A 27,905-nucleotide genomic window follows, 5' to 3' on the forward strand; every position below is an offset into this window, starting at 1 on the left:
CATCTGATTTCTGCCTCATCAGTGGTTTCTGTGTTACCCAGTGGTATTTTTAAAAATTCAAACTGACTTGAGAAAGGAGAATGAGTAGTAAGATTTTAGCACTTCATAATGTTATTTCTTGGTAGGTAGCTAAATAGATGTCATTTCCTCTGTTATGTAGGCAACTCCGAAGATGCCCTGGAAGTCATTGTCTGACAATCACTGATGTTCCTGTCAATCTTTATGCAACAATGAGAAAACCACCTGCTCAGAGCAGCAAGGAAATGCATCCTAAATAGCCGCTCCTTTGGTGAAGATCATCATAAGGCTTTTGTAGAGGTTTGACTAGGTCAAGGTAATGGGCCAGCATCATTTTATGATCTGGTAAACAAATAAAAGAGGTGACACCATTGGATGTTCATAACGGTTATCTATTGTCAATTATTATTGGAAGGGAAGAAAGAGAAGAAATGTCTAGTTAAAATAGGGCCAATATATAGTTAAGAAATACCTATATAGAAGAAAATAACTATTAGTATGAATAAGAGTTACTAAATTGCCATTTTGCTGAGATTGTTGTACCACAGCTCCTACCTGGATAGTTTTTTTCCATTTTACTTTTTGGCTATTCTTTTTTTTTTTTATTACAATAGAGTTTCACCAGAAAATTGAGTAACAGAGGGAATAGGACATATATATGGCTGTGGCATTTCACTAAGCTTGAGGCAAAGTGCCTAGCATCCAAACTGGGGCCAGTTTCATCCCCCTAGAAGCCAATTGCTTAGAATGAGAAGGCTTGAGACTCTTTGAGGTCTTGTCAGCCCACAGAGAAACTGTTATCAAACAAGAGGGAATCAGAAAATGAGTGATAGGGGAAAATAAGGGAAAAAGGCTGAAATTACCAAAGATCCAGGAGGAAGAAAACTCAAATACTTTGAGCCAAGAGGAATACAGAGAATAAAGACTTAAGTTTTAGTACTGTGAATCAAAGAATAAAAATCTAGAATAGAAAGGGAAGAAATTGAAAAATTCTTTTTGAAGATACAGAAAATGAAATATTACTATAACAAAACAAGTTGAAGAAGAGAAGGGAAATTCTAGTTAATAGAGAAGGAGAAAAAGGAAAGGAATTAAACTAGGTAAAAACAAAGAAAATTCCAAAACAAAAAAAATGGTATTGTGGAAGGTGTGTAGAAAAGGGAAGAAGGCTTGAGGATACAGAAAAGAGACCAGGTATAGGGTTTCCCTAAAATAGATTAAGCCAAGTATTGTGTTTATAGAAGAGGGGGGAAAATTCTGATTTGGAAAAACCTACCATTAGAAGCAAATGGAAGAAAATATAAACCTAATAATTTTAAATGGATTAATTAAATGGATTAAACAACCCAATAATGTAAAAAGGAGTGACAGATTAGAAAATGAAACCACAATCTGTTGCTTAAACATTTTAAAAGGTGTACACACATATATGTGTATGTGTATATATATATATATATATATATATATATATATATATATATATATATATAAACAAAGGGCTGGAAAAAATTGGTATGGATTAAGTGAATGTAAAATGGGAGTTGGAATCATGCTATTATATGAAGCAAAAGCAAACAATTGAAATGTAAAAATGGATAAACAAGGAAAATATATTATGCTAAAAGGAACCTTAGACAATGACAACAAACCAATAATTAAATTAAATGTATATACTCCAAATGCCCTAGCATCTAAATTCATAAAGGAAACATTTACAGAGCTATAAGAAGACAGAGACCATAACACCATAGTGACAGGAAATTTCAATGCTCATTTTTATGTTTTGGATAAATTTAACAGATAAAGGATAAAATAGGTGGAAATATGAAGGAATAGGGCAGGAAATTACTTGACTTTCTCAAATTTCTCCCCAAACTAAATAATACCTCAAAGTGAATTTTAGAGTGGCAGAAATAACTAAAAGATTGGGGTAAAGCAATTGACCATTTTAAGACAACTTGGTAGAATGTCAGGAGCTATCTGATCACTGGCCAAAGTAAATATGCCACAAAGATACCACAAGGGACTCTGGAGGCTGCCATTTAGGTGTCAGTCTTAGCTTCCAGAGCTTTTGCCCCAAGGACTGTGCTGGGGGTTAGGTGGCTGACCAGGGGAAGGGGCTCAAATGGGCCTGCTGACCAGACTTGGTCTTAGGCTGTGACTATGGGTGAGGAGGTCAATGAGCACATGTGGATCACAAGAGGGCTGGTTGTGTTCATTCTCAGGAGAGCAGAGTTCCTGGTTTTGAATTCAGGTCAGAGGGGTGAGTATCATGATGCTTATGGCTGACAGAAGGACTGCAGAGGGCAAGAGTGTGTGTGTGTGGTGGCAGCCATGCTAGAGGGTCCTGGCCCTGGCTCAGGAATGGAGAGAAGTACTAGACTAGTACTAGTACTACACTCATAGATCAAGTTCTGAGCTGGAGGGGGCAGTGACCATCCCTGGCTTTGGATTTTAGAATATTGGAAGGAACAAAGGCAAAGATCCCCAGGTAGATCTCAGAAAAAAAAAAAGCAGTTTTTTTGTAGTTTAAGTCCCTCACCTCTGAGCATAACCTAACCCAAACACAAACTGTGGACAATATAAATATAAATAACCATAGAAAATAAATACCCGGGAGTATATTAAACCTGCCAAGATAAATCCAGGAACAGTATGAACATAATTATAAAATGTTTTTGCAAATTGTCAGATTTAAATAATTGGAGAAATAGTGATTGTTCATGACTGAGCCAAGCCATATAACAAAAATGACAATTTCCTAAACTAGCCTACTTTTTCAGTGCCATCCCAATTATTTTCTTGATCTAGAGACAAATAAAATTAATTTGGAACAAAAAATATCAAGGAAATCAATGAAAATAAAAGTTAAGGAAAAGACAGTCTTTGTAGTTCCAGATTTCAAACTATATTACAAAAAACTAATCATCAAATTAAATCTGGTCCTGGCTAACACATAGATTGGTGGGTCAATGGGATAGATTACGTACACAACACACAATAGTTACCTAGTGTTTGATAAATCCAAAGATTTGAGCTTTTGAAGAAAGGACTGAACATTAGACAAAAATTGCAGGTAAAACTGGAAAGCAGTTTGAAAAGGCATAAACCACACCTCACACTGTATTTCAAGAAAAGGTCAATATGGATAAATGATTTAGACATAAAGAATGATATAAGTAAATTAGGTGTGACAAGAAAATGTACTTGTTAGATCTATGAATAAGAATTATGAAGGAAATTACAGGAAATAATAAAATAGATAATTTTAATGCATGCAATTTTAAAAGCTTTTGCAAAAGCAAACCTAATATAGCCCAAAGGGGAAAAACTGCAAGTTGCTCTGACAAAAGCATCATTTCTCAAATAAGAAACTGAGACAATTGTATAAAAAATAAGGACCATTCCCCCATTAATAACTGGTCAAAGAATATGAACAGATAGTTTTCAGAAGAAGAAACCAAAGCTATTAGTTGTCACATGAAAAATAATGCTCTAAATCACTACTAATTAGAGAAATGAAAATTAAAATGAGATACTACTTCACACCTATCAGATTGGCTAACATGATAGCAAAGGAAAATAAATGTTGGAGGGGATGTGGAAAATCGAGACAATAATTCACTGCTAGTGCAGTTGTAAAGTAGTCCAAACCTTCTGGAGAACAATTTGGAACTATGTCCAAAGGGTTATAAAACTATGTGTTCAACCCACCCATACCACTACTGGGTTTCTAACCCAAAGAGATCATAGAAAAGGGAGGGACATGATTTGTCCAAAACTATTTAGCATTTTGTGGTGGCAAAGAGATGGAAATTGAAGTGATATCCATCAATTGGGAATATTGCCGAACAAAGTTGTGGTATATGATTGTGATAGAATGCTATTATGCTATAAGATGGTTTCAGGAAAAAAAAAAAAAACCCCTAGGAAATCTTATATGAACTGATGCAAAGTGAAGTTAGCAGAAACAACACTGTACACATTAACATCAATATTGTAACAAGGATCACTTGTGAAAGACTGTTACCCAGTTAAAGAAAATTCCAAAGAACTAATGATGAAAAATGCTCTCTACCCCCAGAGAAAACTGATGAACTCTGAATATATATTGAAGCAAAATTTGTTTTGCCTCCTTTTTCTTGCTTTATTTTGTGTTTTGCAACATGACTAATATGAAAATATATTTGCATGGCTTCACATGTATAATCTATTATCAATTTGATTGTCTTCTCAAGGAGGGTGGAGGGGCAGGAGGAAGGGAGAGAGTGTAAGATACCTGAGAGTAGGAGCTGTCTTATTTACATCTGCATCTCAGACCCAACATGGCATTCTGCCAATAAGAAGCAACTAGATAGAGATCAAACCTCCTTAGCCTCTGCCTGGAGATTGGGGTTCAGGAATATTATGAAGAATTTAAGACTAAAAAGAAAGAGGCACAATGTAAGAAGACTGTTAGACCTGGAGTCTGGAACAGTTGGTTTCAAGTATTCTCATGGTTAGACAAGTTGTGGCATATGATTGTGATATAATACTACTGTACCATAGAAAAATGATGAGCAGGTTAATTTTGGAAAAACATGGGAAAGACCTGTATAAATTGGAAAGAGCAGAACCAAGAGAACATTATATACAACAACAAATATTTGTTTTAAACACGACTTTTGTATGTCTACTCCAGAGGAAGAACTGATAAATGGAAACAGTAAGACAGTTTTATATATACATATATCTGTTTGTTAAATAATGTCTTCTATAATTGAGGAGAGGAGGCAGGCAGAGAGTTAACAAATCTAAATTAAAAAAAAGAAGAAATGTACCAACAACATGGAAATGGGTTTGAATCAAGAACACATGTGATACCCAGTGAAATCGCGCGTGGGCTATGGGAGAGGTGGTGGGAGGGTGGGGAGGGAAGAAAACATTTTTGTTTCCAATGAATAATGTTTGGAAATGACCAAATAAAAATTAAAAGTACGAAAAAAAAGAAATGGTGTCATCTCAAATCCATACTAGCTGTGTGACTGGACTACAAAGAGATGCAAAAGAAACAAACTCAAAGTTTAATGATTAAATAGGAAGGAAAGGAAATAAACATTAAGCATCTACTATGTTGCCAGGGGGTATGCTAAACACTTACAAATTGTTCTTTACCTGAGAGTTAGGTTCTAATATTCCATTTTACAACTGAGAAAACTGAGGCAGACTGAAGTTAAGGGATTTGCCCTGGGAGGGTCACACAACTAGTAAGTATCTCCTGGCCTTTGACATCTTAGTTATTTCATTGATCAGGGTCTTAACGTCTTTCAAAGCTATTTTTCTTTATGATATGTACATTTTCTTCCTAATTCTAATCATTCCATTCTGCATCCGTTCATAGTGGTCTAGCCAGTTTCCTTTGAAAGCAGTTGAGCTTCCCATTTCAATTTGGATCATTCTCCTAGGTATTAGATTTATTTCTTTTACTATTACAACCTTTCTGTAGCTCAATACATTTGTAGTTTCCTAAATTACACCCACAGTATGTTAAAGTAACTTAGAAATCTGAATAATACAGTAGAAGCCTCCTGATTCTCTGTCTCTTAGATATCTGCTAATGACATTTCTTGGACTTGAAATGTTTACATGCAGTGAAACAGAAAGGTGGTTGTCAGCCAGGAGTTTGAATCCTAGGAACTCATCTGTGGAAGCCCATGTGGCTCTACGTGTATCTCTCTGCCTGGAAACAACCATTCAATGTTACTCCTTACCTTCACTCTTGAAGAAAGGTGCAAAGGAAAAAGGGGAAAGGAAGTGAGAGCTGATTTGTTGGCCCTCTTATAGGCTGGCATAGAGCTTGATTGCTTTCCTAAGAAGCCCAGCAAATCCAATAATCTTGGGATATTCCCAGACACTGAAAAACAATCAGGCATGCTTGTTTTGGTTAGGCATCCATGAGGTTAAAAAAAAAAGTCATATTCGCTATGGAGAAGGGCTTTCTGACCTCAAAGATTCCTCACCATAAAGAGCTCAAATTGATTAGGGAACTTCTTTAGTCATACACCTCACCCGAGGAATAACTTGAGGGCATAGTGTGTTAAATTTGGTCAACATATAACTGCTGGATGAATGATCATGCTTTTAGAGCCTTAGTAACTGAAGGACCTATTGGAGGCAAGGGATTTGGCTGTGTGCGTATTAGCTGCTATTTTCTCTGAAGAAAAGGGAAGTGAGGACATTGCTAAAGGCAGAATAGGGTCCATAGATGTTCCTGTGACTATTTCAAGGTATCGTCTTCTTTTTAATGATTCATTCTTAGGAAACTACATCTGTATGAGTAGTCTGAATTCATTTGAAATTAGAAATGATTTTCTTCTACTCTGTTCTCTATGCAGTCTTTAGTTACCCATCCAACATATTTCAAATTGGATTCTTTTCATAGGCATTAACTTTGTTTCTATTTCCTTTTGCTATTATAACCTTATATTGCTCAATACATAGTTTTCTCAGATTATACCTATATTATGTTGTAGTAATTGAAAAATCATCATAATGTGGTAGATAGATGAATGAGAAAAATCTTGTTCTCTTTCAAATCACAAAGACTCAACTGCCAAGAATCTGCTACGTTTTCTTCTAAGTGACAATAAATGTATATAGTTAGAAAAATGCTGGTCTTGGACTTGAGGCCTACATCCTGCTTCCAATCATGCTGGAATCCACCAGTCCACCAATGGACCATGAACTACTCTGTGACTTGGGGCAAGCTGATTTCTTAAGAATCTAGTTTTCCAGTTGTGAATTAAGGAGAATGGAACAAATTATTGGAAAGACCTCAGCTGGCACTAAAATTCTTTGTAATCAGTTAGGCAAAATGGTCCTCATGTTTAAATACTGTGGTATCATGGTGAGACAACTCTATAAAGCTTTTTGGAACCAATCTGGAACTCATTATATTTAATAAAGATTATGATAGACTTTACCCCAGCCCCAAATTAAATCTGGTCAAGGAGTTTCCATGTTACCTCCCTTATCTCTGATGTATTCCCTTGCCTGAAATGAATAAATTAAATTTGATAAATGTGGACTATCTGGTTCTTATATGTAGAATGTTAGGTCTGAGATAGGGAGGTAAATATGATAGTTCCTATTCTCAGATAGTTTATAATCAAGAATAGAACATGATATAATAAAGTAGTATATTTCCACATACACTCATGTACATGTCTTTATATATACACATGTCATACAGGCTATTGCAATAATCTTTCTGGTTTTCAATCATTGTACACATTACTATATAAATCCAATCGTATAATTCCACTGCTTAAGAACCTTCAACTCTCCAAATTAAAAATGAATTTGTGGTATTATTCATTTCTGTCTGACTCTTTGTTGGCCCCATTTGGGGTTTTCTTGTCAGATATTAGATTGGTTTGCCATTTTCTTCTCCAGCTCATTTTACAGATAAGGAAACTGAGGCAAACAGGATTAAGTGACTTTCCCAAGGTCACCCACCAAGTAAGTGTCTGGGTCCAGATTTTAACTCGGGAAGATGAGTCTTCCTAATTGCAGGCCTGGCATCCTAACCTCTGTGCCACCTAGTTGCCTCTTCAAAGTGAATACTAAAGTACAAAATCTATAGAATGGCAATCAAATTCCTGCATTCAAAATAGAGAGTACAATGGAGAGAATGCTGGGCCTAGAAGAGATCTGTGTTAATATCCTACCGTAGACATTTATTAACTGTTTGACCCTGGGCAAGTCACTTTGCTTTTGTAAAGTTTCAATTTCCTAAACTGTAAAAGAGATGATAATAATAGCACCTGTGTCAGAGGGTTGTTGTGAGGATCATATGAAATAACATTTTTAAGTGCAGTGTCTTCTTCAGCATAGTGCATGCTGAAGAAATATTTGCTGATTTATTGCCAAATAGTGTTACTAATAAAGATGTCTAGCAATAATACACATCCCTGATTCATTTAAAATAATACACATGGGAGGAAAAAGGAGATTTGTTTTCCTTTGTTCAGTTTACCTAATTGTCTTTTTGCTTCTCTTGCAAAAAGGGATTAAACTCCCACTTTCTTGAAGATTTATTCTGCTTCAAACCCTTCATATCTGCTACAAACATAAAATTCTAATACTATTCTGTCAGAACAACAAAATTGCACTAATAAATTTATTGTTTGGATATATTCTTCAACATGTATTAGCAAATATTTTTAAGGTAATCAAAGCTAAGGGCAAAGTATGGGATTGAATGGAAGTTTTATAACCTCTCCCTGAAAATGGACAAATTAGCCTATGAATCTATCAGCGCTTTGAAAAACATATGTCAAGACATGTTTAAAAACACAAATTTTATTTTTTACAGACAGGAACAGTATACCTTACCAACATAAAATAAGTGCATTGTCAGTACACAGAAATTTAGCACTCCTTTTGTTTTCAACTGCAAATATTAAAGATTGAAAATAAGCATCCAAGTGAGAAATCCTAAATACAATCTATCAGCTCCATGAGCTCGTGATTCATCATGGGTCCTTTTGTTTAGAGAAAGAGATGCTGTTCCTTGTTGGTAGGACTTTTGTTTCTTCAGTGCTCTAAAGAACTTTGTACGTTGGTTGGCTTCTGCTTGGCTTATATTAGGCTGCTGGACAAGAATTAATGCTCACAGCCCCACTGACCAGTGCTGCTTTGCTGAAGCTCACTGGGCGTTCGTCAATCACGAAGTTTCGGAGGCAGCCAGTGAAGGGTCTAATTGCGGTCAAGCTTGGTGTCAGGAGGGATTCTGAGAGGAACAAGAAAGAGAAATTATTTTATCCCAGACACAGATGTTACTGGACTGTGAAAAACAAGTGTAATGTTGCAAGCAAGATCATGGTGATTTATGCATAAAAAAGTAGAGAGTAACTAAATTATTTGACTTAGGCCATTGGAACTAAACAAAGGTGGCTCCTACTGACCATAACTAGACAATTCACATGGGAAACCCAAACTCTTAGGGCAGTGTATGTAACAGCTTCATAAAGTCTTCATCCAACTGTAAAATTCAGATTAAAAAATGTTTTATCAATGTAATATGGAGTAATTTTTCTCTGAAATATATAACATGTTTCACCTTGATTTTCATGGCCAAGTTCCTATTTGTGATTCAATTAATCTAGTTGTGCCCCAGACTGAAATGTTATTTATATGATAATATATGCATGTCTATATCATATTACCTGCCTTGATAATATTATAAATACGATGCTTTCTTGGGAAGGGGGGAAAAAGAATGAGAGATTTTGGGGCATTACTAATGTGAGAATTTGTTTCTCTTGGGTAAGTGTTTTCATTATAATTTAATATATATAACAATATATACATATATATTATATTGTTATGTTACATATTTATACTATGTCATATGTAAAAAGAGAAAAATAAATGGTAGCAACAAAAAAGAATGTGGTGGCCTTGCATCTCACTCAGAGATTAGATTATAAAGTCATTCTATATCATGAAAATCTCATGTTGTCCAAATTATGATTCAGTACTGTATTATGGAATAGGGATAGCTACAGCACAAGTAGGGTGGGGATGCTGGGCTTCCGAGGTTGTTAATTTTTTTCTATGAGTATTAATACTTCAGAAATAAAGGCTTGCTCTATTATTTTGTCCATTGTTTAGACTTAAGAAAATGTTAATAATGCAGATTAAACATAAAAGTACGTGTGTATATATTCCCCCACCCCCACCCCAGAGAGCCTGGTTGTTAAACATTGACCAGGACATTCATGTATTGCTTTATAAACATTGCTTGAACTCAGCAAGAAAGAAGGCTCAGAGATTGAAGGCATCACCAGACTTGAGGCCTCATAACTGTAGGCTAATAGCTACAATAATACTAAAAACAAAAGCTACTACCACCACCACCACTACTACTACTATTACTATGATTAGGACACAACTACCACCATTACTACTACCTGGCATCTCCCTCTCCCTCTCTCTCTCTCTCTCTCTCTCCCTCTCTCTCTGTCTCTCTCTGTCTCTCTCTCTCTCTTCTCTCTCTCTCTCTCTCTTTTCTCTCTCTCTCTCTCTCTCTCTCTCTCTTTCTCTCTCTCTCTTTTCTCTCTCTCTCTCTCTCTCTCTCTCTCTCTCTCTCTCTCTCGGTAGATGGATGATGGACAGAAGAACAAATAGACAGATAGACAGACAGACAGATAGATAGAATTTTGGATCTTTTTAAGCCTTATGAAACCCTTAGGGTAAGGACTCTTAACAGAAATTGATATGCCTCAGGTAGTAGATGAAAGGGAAATGATTTTAATATAAACAATTGAATATAAATTTTACTCTCTCTCTCTCTTTTTTTTTTTTGCAAAATAACTCAGCTAAGCTATTGATCCAGAGAAAGAAGGGAACTAGGACTTCTACTTGAACAGCTGAAAACAAAAATGAGCCAAAACTTAGCTGTCAGAAAAATTAATGATTAAAGGAAAAGTTATTTTGAAAAAGCTTAATTTGTGATTCTTCTTTCTGTTATTTTAAACTTTTAGCTTCTGTTTTAGAATTGATACCAAGTACAGGCTCCAAGGCAGAAAATCAGTAAGATCTAGACAGTGACTTTCCATGGTCATGCAACTAAGAAGTATCTGAGGGTAGATTTGAACTCGGGTCCTCCTGACTTCAGTCCTGGCTCTCTTTCCACTGAGCAACCTAGTGGCCCCCATAAGTGATTGTCAGTAATCAGTCTGCTGCATGTCTTCATCTTTCTTTTTCTTTTTTTTTTAAACCCTTACCTTCCTTCTTAGACTCAATACTGTGTATCAGCTCCAAGGCAGAACAATGGTAAGGTCTAGGAAATGGGGGTTAAGTGACTCGCCCAGGGTCACACAGCTAGGCAGTGTTTAAGGCCAGATTTGAACCTGGGACCTCTCATTTCTAGGCCTGGTTCTCAATCCACTGAAGCATCCAGCTGCCCCCCATCTTTCTTTTTCAGCATTATACATACAAGAGTCAGGACACAATGAAATCAAAGGTCATGCAACAGGGGCTTTCTATTTAAACAGAACTGTGGGAAAGTCAACTATTAGTTCTCCCACTCTTAGGAAGAAAAAGAATAGAATATCTGTGGGTATGATGAAGAAGATATTCTAACATCACACAAATTGAGGTAAGAAGGTCATGCTGAACAATAATGTAGGAAGACCTGAGCAAACAGCAGATTGACATCTACTATCTCATTTATTCTGATATGTATACTTATAGAATAAAGGTGAGGAGAATAGAAAACATTATTTAATTCATTGTCTCTATTTCTTTTTTTTTTTACTTTTCTCTGTTTTTGTGGACAAGTGCTAAGTGTGAATTAGCAGTTTAGGATGTGATTCCATTATTAAAGTTTTAGCTGTGAATTTTCATGAACCTCTTATGTTTCATACAGAGTGTTTTACTTTGGAGCAGAGACCAATTCTGAGTCTCTATATCACTGAATTTTGTTAACTTTTCTGTTTTTCTCTTCATGATTTCTATCACCTTTGAGCTTTCATGCTTTAGTCATGTTCATAAATCTGATTTAAAAGATGCATATTTAGATGGATTTAAACCTCATTTTTTCCCAAGAGGAAGTGATTTTGGATGGTAAACAAAGGAAATAAAAAATATAATTTCTTTGAATTTGGTACAGATGCCCACTGGCATATCATAGGGACTTAAATTTGTTTTATTATTATTTTATTCTTGAAGAGGGTTCATAGATTGTGTGTAATAATTGCATCAGAATGATTAAATGAATTGGAAGTATAGAAAGAAAAAAGGCAAAGCACTTTGGAGAGATTAGAACCATTCAGAAAACTTAAATTCCACTTAGGCAAAGCTTATTACTTTGTGTGTAGAGAAGTCAACACAGATAGGGTCTGGAATTGTAGATAAAAAATGGAAGACACATAGAAATCAGTAACTCCAAAAGGAGAATAAAAAAGGTCAAGACAACAAATGGAATATATTCACTTAATTTTAACAAAAACTGAAGGTGGCTAGGCAGATAGATCACTCTGTATATACATAAGTGTGGGGAAAAACCAATTCCTACTTAAGATTGCAATAGAATCACAGAATTTTAGAATTGAAGGGGAACTAAGGAAACTTACAAATCGGCTATCTAATCAAATTCTCTCTATATAGTAGTGAATTTGTATGACTTGACAAGACTCAACTCTCTTCCATGTACTTCATCATCAGAAGTATGAAAGTCAATTAAACGGAAAATACCAATGATAGAGACTAAAGGAAGATGGAAAGAAGTCAATATTCTGTTGACTAATTTGGAAACTAAATAGGTATCTGATTTGGTTAATGGCAAGGACTGTGGTTGAGAATCTTGTCCTGATGACAGAGTTTTGCATATAGCAGGCACACAATAAATATTAGTTAATTTGATTGCAAAAGTAAAGTTGAAAAGACCTGGAATTTTTAGAGACAATACTATTTTTCATTAAAACTGCTTACAAATTTCACCTACAATATTTTTCCTTTAATGTTTTTCCCCTTTTTAAAATTTGGGTACAGGATCTGGTGGTAATAGAAAAATCCAGTGCAGTGTTATATGAGAAACAAAAAAGTTTACAAGCTTTAAAAAGCATATATATTTCTTGGCACTGCTGCATTTGGACTTTGAGCACCGAACAAAAGTTGTACAACATAGAAATAGCAGTGTCAATTTTGTGAATGGAGTAGAGTCATATTGCAGAATAGAAGTCTGGAAGCATTGGGATAAAGGTGGCCTTTGGGATGATTTTTTTTAAAGAGGTGGGGTAGGATTAGAGAAGGGCACATTTTTATTCTTCTATGAATCACTTTCACTAATTTGGAGATATTTATTGTCATTGTCACTGCTACTTTTTGGAAGACTCTCAGCAGGCAAAGAGAATTCCATGTTTTGTAAACACCCCATGTAGACTTCATTAACTGAAGATTCCCCCCTCTTTTGTGCTTTCCCTCTTCTTGCTTTAAGCATTTGGGGAAGTTGGGGAGCATGTCTTGATAGGAGGTAGTTGGAAATGTTTTTATAAGAAAGCAAAAAAAAATTTTTTTCACATTTTTCCTATAAAACAAATAAATCCCACATGCCAAGGTTTAAGAATCTTAATCCTACATCTGCCCCATCAACCACAACATTTTTACTTGGGGCCTAGATTTGACTTCTGCCACTGTTTATGAGCATGTGAAATGAAAGTAGGTATAAACAAGTTATAGTATTTTTTTGGCTCATAGGAAAGTTTATTTAAAAAAAAGCCAAGCCCTTAAAATATCTTTTTAATATCAACCTAACAGATTTTGTAATGCTTCACTGATTATGTTAGGAACCTTACTGATAATGTTTACAGTCACAGATGGAAACTTCTTTTTCTTCTTATTACGCCAGTGGAATGAGAAAGCAAATGTTTTCAGCTGTTGTTTCATTTGGACTGATTTTGAAGAAGTGATAATGATATCTGCCTTTCCCCTTTTCGAGTCAGTTGTGGGCAATGACAGCAGGCATGTGCTATGTGTGGTGGTCCCCAAAGTTCTCATGATTTTGGTATAGTTTACATGTCTTGTTTCCTCCTTAACTCTAGTTTTTAGTGGCTGGGAAATGGAGTGCTAAGGAATATGCCAACATATACAACAATAGTGAGTAGTTAGGATAGAATCTTTTATCTTAGAAATATTAGATTTTCCAATTCTCTGCTAATTTGGCTGTGATTTTGGGTGAGGTCTTCTCAACTTAAAAACAAAACCTTCAATATGTCAAAGGACACTCTAAATAATTAAATTTTTATGTGTGAAGTCTGAAAATCAATAATCATGGGATTTTCAATAATGTAATAACAAACATGTAAAACTAGTTTTGACATTTCCTCAATTAAATCAATAACACCATTGCTTCTGGGCAATGTCAATTGACTGCACCATGACTCCATTCACTATCCCATAGACTTCTTAGACCAAAACTCCCTTCCATGTCCATCATTCTCCTATAGGTGTTATTTCCTTCTATTAAAATTTAAATTCCTTGAAGGCAGATACCATTTTATTTTTTCCCCTTTCTATTTGTTTCCCCAATATCTGATATGTAGTAAATTCTTAATAAATGTATCCTTAATTCATTCCTTTAAAAATCTTACCAGGAACACCTCCAACAAATACAGGCTCCCTGTGATCAACTGATTTTGGATTGAGGGGACCAACCACATGGTTGACTTCAGAATCTACATCCAATTGAACCACATTGGAATCTCTAATAACTGAAATGCAATGGAAAAGATGATTATAAGACACACCCAGCAGCATTTACTTTGTATATAAAAGCAGAATTTTCTTTGTATCCTCATCTGATATTCAGTATACTTTTCATTCATTTATAATACTCTGAAGCATACATATACACATGATCTCATTGTTCTGTAACAAAGGTAATAAAAGGTGGACTTGGGGGTGGATTCCAGTTTGAATTCTACTTCCAACACTTAATAGCTGTGTTGTCAAGATGAGTCCCTCTACCTCTATGAAATTCAGTTTCTTTGCGTGTGAAATAGAGATAATCACCCACACTCTCTGTGTTTCAGAGTCTATGAGGACCAAATGAAATAGCGTTTCTGTTATAAGGGATGTATTTGGAAATGAAAGTGATGGTAAAAAGATAGTATAAAGTACTTTGTAAACCTTAAAGTTTGACATAAGTATCAGCTATTACTATTATTATGATATTATTAAATAACATTTTCCAGTTATAGAATCAAAAGTGATTCAGAAAGTTTCCTCTTATGATTTAGCTTTGGAAAACGTGTGTGATTTTTATAATCTTGCATTGTTTTCTTGTGTAATTTATATTTTCAGTGTATGTACTTCTTAATCATATACTGAACTAGATTTTTTAGCATCTTATGGACCAGACATTTAACAATATGAGTGAATTGAAAAATGTAATTATTTTGATTATATTAAAAAAAGTATTATATATGTTCTAGGATTTGAAGAATGGGAAAGTAACCTCTAGGGAAAAACACATACACATATATATTCACTTAGATACTTTCTTTGGTGATTTTGATCACACAATGACTCCATCTATGGTATTGCTCATAGTCTACATTCCTCATAGGTTCATTCTCACACCTGAGCATTTATGGCCATTCTTTTCAAGGAAACAAACATTTTACCCACCTGTTATTCTGTGCCATCTGCCATCACAGAGACTCTGTTTGGGTGTAACTGAAGTCAAAAAGTCCCTGATGCCATTGTTGACTTTTGCTATGACCTGTAAAATATATATATATACAGTCATCTGTCCTTTGTATTAAGGGAAAATTATTTTGTTTCACTTTTCCCCTCAGTTATGTGTGGCATTTTCCTCACTGAAAAAGAATTCTCAATATATTGTATAACAGGTAAAAAAAAAAAAGAACCTATCCATGGCTTCAGACAGCAATATCTTCTATTCTTGTACACTAGGGGACACTCTTTTGCCAGATAAGTAAAATAAGCATTATATATTCAAGTCCCTAAATGAGAAAACCAAAACAGTGACAGATTTTAGGGAGGGGGGGAGGCATAGGAAGAGAATAGCAAACACGGATAAATGATGGCATTCTTTTGGGGATATTTTATGTGTAAGAAAAAAAAAGCACTTGAATTTGGATAAGTTAATTCTATATGATAGATCATTGAAAATATATTTTTCTTTATTAGTACTTATATGCATGGCTTAGGATTCTAATGTCATATTGTTTTGCAGTAGAAATAGTTTTAAATGATAATTAGAAAATTTCAGATTGCAAGCCATTAAAAAGAAGAGTATAGATCAAATTTGGGGTCAGTGGGTGTAGAGTCTGATTACATGCTTTCACGATCATAGTTTATTTTGTGAAAAAGGACATTCACTTTCTCTACTTAGTCAGAATCCCTTACATTTTTTTTTTTTGGTGGGGATAGATAGAAGGTGCAAACTTTCCTTGCTGCAAAGATGAGGATTGTCATATCACCTTGCCATTTTAAAATAAGGAATTTATTACAGAATCACAGTATCTCAGTTATCAGGGGCCTTGGTTGCTAAACTAGACTTAGCCAAGTATTACCCCTACAAAGAACCACCTATTTTGTGCAACGCACTCTTGCCTTGGAGCTTTTCTTGGCATATTCTAAGGGACAGCAATTCTGAGGGGTTCATTAGATTTTAAATGCTCACATTTGAATTTAATTTTATTACTTCTCCATCACTTCATTAGAAGGAGATTTAGTCATGATTCTAGAAAAGAAATCTTCTCATCTGGAATCCAAGGGCCAAGGAAGGAAGATGTGAAGAAGTAAAGTCCTACCTGCCCATTTTTCATGTGGACATTCAGGTACTCTCCATTCACACTGTGGCCATGGACCAGTATTCCTGAACTGCTCCTGGGACGAACTTCAAATGCTATCTCAAATTTCAATCCAATATTGAAAGACTCATCTGTAGGAAGAAATATGACCAATATATGCTTTTAAATGGCATACTCCACCCCCTCCTAGTTTTATTTGATTCTGGAAGGCATAGATTTTACATTTTACTATTCATTAAAATTTTTAGACTATGTTTCATTGGAGAGTTACAAAACGAGTGTTTCATTATGAACTGTGCAACAGTAGGCAAGTTGTTAAATCTCTTAAAACATCAGTTTTCTCATTTATAAGATGAGGATAATACTTGCTCTGTTTACCTTACAGGATTGTTGGGAATTAGATAATATATAAAAGTTAGATAATATATAAAATTAGGTAATATATAAAAAAACAATTTGTAAACCTTAAATACCATATCAGCTATTAACATCATTATTAAGTTTATAAAGGATCACTACTCCCTGGAAATTAGAATTTAAAATGTCAGTGACATTCCCTCCCTTTGCCCCATATGTGCCATCTTTCTATTTTTAAACCTACTTTTTACCAAAAAATATAGAGTCAGAAAAAATAATAGCAAAATTCATATGGAAGAAAAAAAGGTCAAGAATATTTTAAAAATTAATTTAAAAATGTGAAGGAAGTGACCTAGCAGTACTAGATCTCAAACTGTATTATAAAGTAGCAATCATCAAAACTATCGAGTATTGGCTAAAATTTAGAGTGGTGGGGGGGCATCTGGGTAGCTTAGTGGATTGAGAGTCAGGCCTAGAGAAAAGAGGTCCTAGGTTCAAATGTGATCTCAGACACTTGACCCTGGACAAGTCACTTAAACCCCATTGCCTAGTTCTTACCACTAGAAGCACTAGAATAAAGCACTAGAAGAAAGGTTCCATAGCCCTGTGTGAAGAGGGCTAACTTTGGATTCAAAAGGACCTGGGTTCAAATCCCAGCTCTGTCATCTAACTACTTGTGTGATTTTGGGCAAGACCTGTTTAGATTTCAGTTTCTTCATCTTTGAAATGAGGGAAAAGGACTTAATGGCTTCTAAGGTCCCTTCCAGCTCTAAATCTATGATGTTATGATTCAGGATAAGAGCTAGAATTGTTTCAAAGGCACCCTCTAGTGATTTTTTTAACCTAATATTTCTAATTCTGATTTTTTGCTTTAAAATTTTACTGATAATTATTATGGCAAATAACACAGGTTTTAGGAGTAGGTTAACTTTTTGGTTATACCTTATACTTAAATTTGTTTTCCATTGACAAATTCATCCTCTATTTTGTTGATAAATGATTGAAATCTCATGGTATGTTTATGAAAGAGATGAAGTAAGGAAGAGAAGCATTATGGTGATGAATACAATTCACATTAGGAAGTTTAGTAAGGATTTTATGAAATTCTTGTCTGGTGGCTCAAGAATTCTTTCTTTCAAGCTGCTACCAATAAAAGAATGCTTCATGAATCACATTTAGCATTATGTTACCTAGAATCACATATCCTCCTTCTGCTGAAAAATATGTTCCACTTTCCATTGGTCCTTCAAAACAAGGAGTAACACTGAATGTTTGAGAAGCAGTGGTAATTGAGGTCCCATTGAGCTGAAGATTGCTGAGACAACCACTGAAACTGTAGACGGAATTAATCTGAGGGAAGAAGAGATGAATGGAATGTTAATTCTAAAAAAGGCAGTTTTCTCTTCTACTTTATAGAAACATTAAAGGCTAGCAAATATGGAGAGCTTACAAGCATTAAGGAAAGTAATAAGGTCTATTTATGTTTTATTTATTCAACTATTCAAGTGCCCAGTCCTTTTTAATGCAGTTGCTTTTTGTCCTGACTACATAGGGCTAAATTATTTTCTTAAATTGAATTCATTGTATATAGCATTTGATAATGTTAACCTGAGGCGATTAAACCAACGTGTTTTTCATGAATTGTGTATTTAAATATTCACACTATTATGCTTTATAACTTTGCTCCCTGGCTTCCCAGAAATTATGTAGTATATATTTTGTATTTACTTAGAAGTGTACTCATTGTTTCCCCATAATAAGAATGTAAGCTCCTGGAGGGTCAGGAATATATCATGTTTGTTTTAAGGTTAAACATATAGCACAGTCCCAGGTACATAGCAGGCACATCCTAAGACGCTTATTGATTGAATGCTGATAGCTCTGCCTAAAAACAGCTCTTGCTATTGTATGAAAACAGATAATCAAATATCATAGAACTTATTTTTTCACATTATTATCTGGTTGAGCAGATAAGAGCACAATACTACAGAGGATGTGAAACTTGGACTTTTCAGACATATTACATTTTCTATTCAACTATTTGGAAATTTTTTTCCTCCAGAATATTTTCAATAGCACCCCCTTTTGCTGCTTACTTAATAAATCTGATTCTCTGACTTAAAAATTTGCTCATAATTATTACAGTGAGTAACACAAGGTGAGAGTGAGCTAACTTTTTGGCCATGTCTTAGATTTAAATCTATTTTTCATTTGTATTTAGGTAAGTTCATCCTCCTGACTTACTTTGCTGATAAATGAGTGGAAACTATTTTAGTAAGGTGGGGATAAAAAGAATATTTAAATATTGTAATTACCAATTAAAAAAAAATCCTTACCTTCCATCTTGGAATCAATACTGTGTATTGGTTCCAAGGCAGAAGAGCTGTAAGGGCTAAGCAATGGGGGTCAAGTGACTTGCCCCCTATTTACTGCCCCATAATTACCAATTTTTAATGGACTACAAAGCTAGCTTCAGAGTTGAATAGGTACATGTAAAATATATATGTATAAGAATGCATTTATTTAGTAGGATATAGAACTTTCCCCCCAGAAGTGAGTCCCCTTTGCTATATTTCTGACATTATTTCCTCCTATAAGAGTCTGAGAAGGGCATTATGACTTAATGAATGGTAATGAGGCTTCAGAGTCAGTAAGACCTTTCTTCAGGTCTTACAAATAGAAATTATTGGATGTGCAACCTGGAGGAAAAAAACACTTAATATCCCAAGCTCATGGACAATTCTCTGAGACTGCCTAAATGTTGTAGAACAGTCACCAATCTGCTTTGGTAGAGGGAATTTCTGTACTAGGAGTTTCCTCTTGCCAAGGAAACATGTTTGGACTCCACCTGTTCTCAAAAGAAAAAAAAAAAAAGGTGGGGCATCTGGGTGGCTCAGTGGATTGAGAACCAGGTCTAGAGATGGGAGGTCCTAAGGTCCAAATCTGGCCTCAGACACTTCCCAGCTGTGTGACCCTGGGCAAGTCACTTAACTCCTATTGCCCAGCCCTTACCACTCTTCTGTCTTGAAACCAATACAAAGTATACAAAGTATTGGTTCCAAAACAGAAGGTAAGTTGATTCCAATACAGAAGGTAAAGAGTTTAAAAAAAAGAAAAGAAAAAAAGGATCCTATAGATCTTGTCTTTATATTTTATAGCAATGCTGAAATCATTTTTGAAAAGAATTTATCCTTAGATTTATAAAGATCTTGGCGCATGTTGGCCAGATGGATAGGATTTGCAATTATTTCTATATTGACATCTGGCTAATAGTGATCTTTAGAAAAAGTTTGCTTCTTTAGTATTACATATGAGTTTTAGTTTTTTCCTCTCAATCTTTGGATGTAGAAACACTTCATCTCACCTTCATAACAGAATTGATGGAGACACCTATGACCTTTATCACAAAGCTAAAGGAAAACAAGCAATATTGAATTAATTTCTGAGCTCCTGTCCCTAGAAAATAATTTTATTCATAACTGTTTTCTAATCTGTCAAATGAATGCAGTGGGGGAGGTTGAGAGTGGTGATGGAAGTGGGGAGTAGAATGAAATGATTTAGAAAGTCACATCTGACTCAAAAATCTATGACTATGACTGCCTTGAGTATGTGGTTTACTTGGCACCTATTAAGTGTTTAATAAATGCTTTTTGAATGATTGATTACCTGGACATTTTTTACAGCTTTTCCAGGAGCAACACCTCCTAAATAAATAGGACCCTCAACTTTCCAGGCAGTGCCAGTTGGAGGAAAACTTTCTTCTAGGACCCGAAGACCATCAATTATCAAACGACCACTGTTCTTTTCTCGAATAAATATCACCTTGATGGAGGTAAGAGAAAAATGACAGAGGGGCAAGGGTGAGGTTATCTCCAGTGAAGAAAGCAACCATACAGAACATTCATATAATTCACAAAACATCAAATTAAAATATTTGCTTTAAGATAAAATCACTCCATTTTATAAAATCATAACTAATATCTTATTTTTTAAAATCATAGTTCTTCCAAAGTTTTACATTTGAAGTCTCTTATATGTATTTTACATAATTATAGAGGTATGTATAAATTAAATTTTATGAATATATCCTATTTTATTGAATCCATTTATATTCATGTATTTTCTCACCTGGCTAATAACTTCTTTCTACTTAATCACATAAACCAAATCTGTATCCTCTTCTATGTTATCTTCAACTGAAAGAAGTTTAGGTGAGATGGTAGAGTATAATGGAAAGAGGACCAGTTTGGAAATTTAGGAGAATCAAGCTCTAGTTTCAGATTGATCCCTGCTTTGTCATGTGTCTTGGGGGTTGAAACCTCTCAAATCCTCAGTTTCTTTGGGTAGCTTTTAAAGGTCAATACTTTTTGGTCCTAGTATACCTTTCCAGCTTCATTATATATTACTCTCCTTCCTGAATTCTGTAGTGCAGCCAACTGACATTCTTGCTCTTCTCTTACAGAACCCTCCATCTCACATCACTGTGCCTTTGCACTGGCACTCCCTCTTTTCATTGTCTGGTTCTGCTTGAACCCAGATAAGAATCCTATAAAAACCTATAAAGCTTGAGCTCCCCCTTCTACTTGTTTCAATTCCCTGACTGGCTCTCATATTGTATTTTCCTTTGATAAAGATATTTTTCTTAGCTTTCTCTCTGTTAGTTCATAACTATCTTGTGCTATATTTTGTCTTGTTGGGGCTCCCCGGTCGAATCTCATTCAAATTGTAGCAAGAGATCTCTCTCTCTCTCTCTAAACTACTTTGCATTCAGCTTTTCACATTTTGTATATCCTCACAAACGTATATGTTATCTCCACTGAGACAATATAAGCTCCCTGAGAGTGAGACTTGTTTTATTTTTGTCTTTGTTATTCTCTTACACCTAGCACAGTGCTTAGTACATAGCAGGCAATAAATACATGTTGATTAATTGATAGGTCATCCCTGGAGCAAGAGGTCTCGCTTTGATGCCATATAGTAGTTTTATAAATACTTGCTAAATTGAATTATGTACATATACATATTTTATATACCCATACATGACACATGTACACATACATGTGCATTTCTGTACACACATATGTATCTGTCTGTGTAAATATATATGTGGTACATATATTTATACTTCCAAATGATTTTGCCCTGTCATCTTCTGGGGTCCCTCAGGCAACATCTGAGTCATTCTTCCAGCTTGCCAATGTATTTTATGATCCTAGATGCTGTATACTATTCATTTTCCCCTTTCCCTCTAGTTGAGGAATTGACCCTGATATTGCCTGACCTCAGGGTAGAGTGATTTGATATTATAGCATTTCTTTCTTTCTGCTAAGGGCTGCTTTTTTCCAGGTCCAGTTTAGATGAAAGGCTTTCCCAGTTATTGTAGCCTATTTTTGTCTCTGCCTTTCCCAAACTTTGATAAAACGAGCTTTGCCCTTGTGTATATATTGCTTTGTATGTACAACATAACCATTTAACTGATTAATCTCTGTATAGCTTGCCTCTATAACTCTGTTTAAAATTCTTCTTGTATCTACTCCACGGTGCCTCTAGGCATAGTAGGTGCTTAATAAATCCTTAGGACAAAGACAACCCTTAGAAGTTTGAATAAATTGAGTCAAAAAGGAATCAGGAGTCTTAAGCCTTAGCTTCCTTTGACTTAGACTAATGAGTCAAAGCATAGCCCTCTGTCTTCTTTCAGATGCCTCAGGATTGTTATATTTCAAAAGATGCATGTTTACGAATATTTAAAAAATGTATGCTAGAATAGATATTCCTCATGTCAAGTCATTAATGCTTATCCATTTGGTTCAAGATGTTTGATGATCATCTAATTTTCCTTTTTCAACTTACATCATGCCACAATCCATCATTATATTTCTCCTGACTCCTAAGCTTCAGTTTCCTATGGCCAACATTAAACATGAAGACTAGCCGGCCATGTGCCACAAAAAGAGTCATGAAGTCATTTTCTTCTTGATCAGAAACATAGAAGATCATTCCATGGGAGGAGCGAGTTTTCAAACGAATGGAAAACTGGGACCTGACAAATGAAAATTAAAAACAATAACAATCTGAAAAATGGAATTCACTATAATCTCTGGTCTCCGCCAAAGCAAGACATTTGTAATAATTGACAGATGGTTGTGAAAGACTTAGAATAGGAAAACACTGTCTACATGCCAAATAGGGATACTAAAAATTGTCTGTCGGAAGAATTAATGAACATTTGTTAATAGCATCAAGAGAGGAATATAGTTTCTTATTTCCTTATCTTTCTTAAATGATAAAGTAGTGTTTCACATTTAAGAAAATACTGTTTCAGGTATTAAATTTAGGTTATTTATTTATTTATATTTTGGGGAAAATATGGTTGCCAGTCTGATTCAACTTTGATAAGGAATATCACTCTTCATGGGAAGTACTATCAAAGAATTTTGCTGAGATCATGTCTAACTTTTGTGACCCCATTGGGGTTTCCTTGACAAAGATATTGGAATAATTCATCATTTCCATTTTCTAGATCATTTTACAGATGAGGAAACTGAGGCAAACAGAGTTATATGACTTCCCCAGGATCACACAATTAGTAAGAGTCTAAGATCAGATTTTGGTTTAGGAAGGTGAGTCTTTCCTGACTCCAAGCCCTGCATTCTATCCACTGTACTACCTAGATGCCCATAAGTCTATTTTTAAAAACCTTTCTCTTCCATTTTAGAATCAACACTAAATAGTAGAAGAGTGGTAAGGGCTAAGCAATTAGGATTAAGTGACTTGCTCAGGGTCACATAACTAGGAAATGTCTACAGCAAAGTTAATATTTAGGCCTGCCTGCTCTGCCCATAAATCTTAAAGCCTCCCTATAAATGTTAGCTATCATAACCTCTAGGTAAATCATTTCCTCTCTCTAAGTCCCAAGTTCTGCATCTATAAAACAGGAATGATAATAGCATCTGCCCTCCAGGGTTATTGTGGTGATTAGAAGAGATACTATATGAAAAGTGTTTTGCAAACCCAAATATGGCTATGTCATAAATACACAAGTTATTATTATGAGAAAGATTGGGTTTTACTTTACTTTTCAGCAAAATTTCCTTTTAAATGTTCAAACTCCTGGCGACTGTTAGCTGTCCCTCCGTACTGATAAGCATGAGCAATTGCTTTCGGACTGCTGGAGAGCTGACAGTGAGAGTCCCGGGAAATATTCTGTTTTAGGGATTTCAGGCCAACTGGATCCCGAGGTGAATCTTTATTTTTCTCATTCTGTACCAAAAAAAGTGAAAAATGAAAAAAATCACGTTAAAAATATGGTACTCCAACACAGTAGATGAGATTCACAAAAAAATAAATGTTAACAAAAACAAACATCAATGATGATTTTTTGAATAAAATGAATACTTTACCATCTCTGAAACATTAGCTCATAATTTGTCTGGCTCAGCCCCCTTGTTTTATAGATGAGGAAACTCAGGACTAGGAAGATTAAAAACCTTGTTCAAGGTTGCACAGGATTTGAACCCAGATCTTCTGACCCCAGCAGTCACGTTCTTTTTTACTTCCCTAATTTGGTGTTCTGGTTTGACATGGTCATTTATGGACTCTCCATGTGTCTTCCTCACTCCTTCCCCAACCAAGGTTCCAGTAGCCAAAAGAATACTTGATTTGAAATCAGGAGACCTAGATTCAAATCTCCATTATGCTGCTTACTATTTATGCTTGTTGTTATCATTTTTCATTTGTGTCCAATTCTCTGTGACTCCATTTGGAATTTTCATGGAAAAGATACTAGAGTAGTTTGCCATTTCTTTCTCTAGCTCATTTTTACAGCTGAAGAACTTTGACAAACAAATTTAAGGCAAATGTTTGAGACTGTATTTGAATGCTCAAAGATAAGAATGCCTGATTCCAAGCCCAGTTCTCTATCCACTATGCCACCTGGTTGCCCCTACTATTTGTGTACCCTTGGACAAGTCACTCAACTTCTTTAGGTCTCAGTTTATTCATCTGTACAAATTAGTGACCTCAAAGGTATCTTTCCGCTCTAAAATCTATGATCTGATTTTATCTGAAGTTGAGCAAACATTTTAAAAGAATAAATAAATACCGAGAAATTGGTAATACAATATGCCTAGAAGTACTAAACTATTAAGCCTTTTATTTTAAAGGAAACAATGACAGTTTGGCATGTAAATTAGAATTTGAAATGAAATATAATAAAGAATACACTTATTAAAATAACTCCAGATGTTTAAGGAATTATAATATAATAAAATTTTAATGATTATCTATTTTCATTAAGCTTACCTTTTTTTTTTTGCTTGAATTAAAAATTAGACATTCAATATAACCATAGGCTGGTATTTTAATTTGGACTGAATTTCAGAAAATAAGTTAAAGAAAGTCATACACAATCTGATGTTCCTTTACCATTTGAATGTTTCATAGTATATCTTTTTGGGTACAGTAATAATTTGATTCAGAAATTTTCTTATTGAAAACACAACGTACAAGTTTGGAGGGCTTTAAGTCAGCCCCATTAACACTAGAAAGGAGAGATTAGTTTGTAGTCTGTATTTTATTAACTAATTTTTGGTAGAGAAAGAGTGACACAAAAATATTTTGAAAGGTATAATGGAAGACTCCAGAGGATATAGCATGAAGAATCCATCCTTAACCACATTTTTGTAACATCTTTTATATTACTGAATTCCTGGTATGAAGCCATTAAATCATAATATCTGAAATCAAGGTGTGTCATCTTTTACATGAATGCAATTGCAGATTAAATAAATTTCATTAAACATTGATCTTTGCTAGTATTAAGTTAAGAGTTAATGTTAATTAATGAAAGTTTATTAACATTAAGAGTTAATGAGGAAAAATTGAAAAAGTTGCTCAATGCAGCTTACCTTTTTATTCTTATTTACTTTGGGCTTTGAGGAATTTTTTCCCTTTTTGTGGAGGAGAGAAACTGGTGCTGACTCAATGGGGCACTCATAAAGAGAGGTGTGGACTTTCTCAGAGTACCGTTGGAAATCTTCGACTTCTACATCCCTGTCCAACCTAGGTTTTTTTAAAAAAAAAAGTGACTTTAAGGGCTATTCAAAACTGGGAAATTAAATCACTGATGTACCAGAAATATTGGCAAAACATAACATGTTTAGTTGTTTTATTATTCATATAATCTTAGTGCATGGCACATAGGAAGTCCTTGATAGATCCTTTTTTTAAATTGACAGATAACCAAGCCTAGAATGGCTCTCTAACTTTATCATAATCTTAATCAAAGCACTTTAAACCATTAACTAGTCAATATATATTTTATACTTGTGAACTATGTTCTCAGAACATTTGAAAAGTGACAATTGCCTTTTCCTTCAAATTTTTTTTAATGTGAGTAAAACTTCTTGTGTGTAACTCAAACTATATTCAATTTCTCCCTTCTCTATTCCTGAATTTACTAACATTGCTTTAAAGAACTAGCTGAATAGCTTTATTTTTATTTTCTACTAATTAAAAACATTTTAAAATAAAACTCGATGGATATCTTTTTTTTCTGCATTGACAATTTCCCCCATTGCCCTTGTCCCAAAGACTTATTCTATATAATAAGTAATATTATAAAAGAAAAAAGAAAGATAAAAGAAAAAAATCAGCAAAATCAATCAAAATATAACAAATAGTTTGAAATGATATTATAATAATTTATTTTGTACATGCTGCATTAATTTCTATACAAAGGTTGTGTTGATTAGAGAGAATTATTGTGTATTCCTGGTCCTGGGTTCTGAGTCAGAGACTTTGATCAGTTTGTTGCTTTTTATATTTTCCTGTCTTTAAGAATCTTAAGGACTATCTTCCTTTTAATAAAAATTGGTTGGGAGACACTGATTTTCTTTCTGCTTATGTTATCTCCATCACCTATGATGTGAGAAAAGGGCTGAGAATTTGATGGACCACTTCCTAATTAGCTATTTACCAGTTAGAGATATTTTAGGAGGTTTAAGGGAGTGGTTGAATGATGAACTCCTAAACCTCTTTATATAAATCTGTCTGGAGGTCCTTTGGGGTCTTTAAGCACTCAAAGGGGCTACTGACCTGTCATTTTATTGGTTATGCTGCTAGCCTAATCAATAAGTTGATAGTCTAACCCTAAACCAGGCTATTGAATAATTTGTCTAAAAGTATTCATTGTTTAAAACCTGTGGATACTTCACCTCTACAAAGGATTAGGGGTAGGAGGGTTATCTTATAGCAGCTTTATTTAAAGCTTCTGAATTTATTTCAAATTAAGAAAAAAAAAACATCACTTGGTATTTCCCCATGCATTGTACTGTAGAGTTTTAAAAGTTTTTTATTTTTGTTTTCTCTTTGAGAAGATCAATCATGTAATCTCAGGTTGAAAAAGAACTTTAGATATCATGCATTGCAAACTCTACCCAAATAAAAATTTCTTCTATGATATTTATACTATCTGCTACTGGAAAAGAATTATTCAGCAATGATGGTTATCTTCTTTCTCAGGAATATTGGGTAACTTATGATAGAATAAAACATACCTGGTGAAATAGGCGTTGCTTATGCATCCAGTGAAATTAGCATACTGGGAACTGATTGGTGAACCACCGAAGTAGAACTTGCTTTCGCTCACTGGAGTCTGTTCTGTTTTTCCTTTAGTTGGATTATTTTTACCCAATTTGTCCTTATCCACTATGAGTTCATATCTGTAAAGAGAAATGCTTCTTGACTAATTGTATAATGAATATCTTATTCAGAGTGAACAATAGGGTGGTATAAAAACTTAACATTAGCCTCTACACCTCACTTTGGTATCCAAGACAAACTTTGGATTTTAAAAAGGAAGAGCTTTGATATTAAATATGAAATGACAATTTAACCCTTTTATCTTTATATATATTGAATATTGAATTTGAATTGAATATATTGAATTATTGTTTATCTGTAAACAAACTCTTTATGATAGTGGGATAAAGGAAAGATTGTGGCTAGCATGTGCTCTCTACTGCCATTCTAGAGGTCTAGTGACTCTTGGCACTTGGAAGACCCTTGTCTCTTGCCCAGAGTGAGGTTAGAGTCCTGAACCAGAGAGGCTTTGGAAAGGGAAGTCATGAGGTTCATAAATTTGTGTCCTAAGAGGAAGTGAGAGTTTTTTTTTCTTTCCCCCTCCTTGGGGAATCCAGAGTA

General features: G+C 34.6%; 1 protein-coding gene across 2 annotated transcripts in view; it reads right to left on the reverse strand.

Moving 5' to 3' along the window:
• Positions 1 to 8,345: 8,345 nt before the first annotated feature.
• Positions 8,346 to 27,905, reverse strand: part of LAMA4 (laminin subunit alpha 4) — a 202,355-nt gene continuing 182,795 nt past the window's right edge. For both annotated transcript variants that reach the window (XM_056818671.1, XM_007485204.2), the window contains exons 29-38: positions 27,260 to 27,424; positions 25,610 to 25,763; positions 23,779 to 23,963; positions 22,554 to 22,743; positions 20,370 to 20,525; positions 17,894 to 18,053; positions 16,347 to 16,477; positions 15,196 to 15,289; positions 14,157 to 14,276; positions 8,346 to 8,791 (exon numbers count right to left, since the gene is read on the reverse strand). In XM_056818671.1, coding sequence (XP_056674649.1) covers positions 8,646 to 8,791; positions 14,157 to 14,276; positions 15,196 to 15,289; positions 16,347 to 16,477; positions 17,894 to 18,053; positions 20,370 to 20,525; positions 22,554 to 22,743; positions 23,779 to 23,963; positions 25,610 to 25,763; positions 27,260 to 27,424 — 1,501 coding nt within the window. In that variant the 3' untranslated portion in view covers positions 8,346 to 8,645. The remainder of the gene's footprint in view (positions 8,792 to 14,156; positions 14,277 to 15,195; positions 15,290 to 16,346; positions 16,478 to 17,893; positions 18,054 to 20,369; positions 20,526 to 22,553; positions 22,744 to 23,778; positions 23,964 to 25,609; positions 25,764 to 27,259; positions 27,425 to 27,905) is intronic.

The sequence above is a fragment of the Monodelphis domestica genome, chromosome 2, assembly GCF_027887165.1.
Source record: "Monodelphis domestica isolate mMonDom1 chromosome 2, mMonDom1.pri, whole genome shotgun sequence".
Taxonomy (NCBI): domain Eukaryota; kingdom Metazoa; phylum Chordata; class Mammalia; order Didelphimorphia; family Didelphidae; genus Monodelphis; species Monodelphis domestica.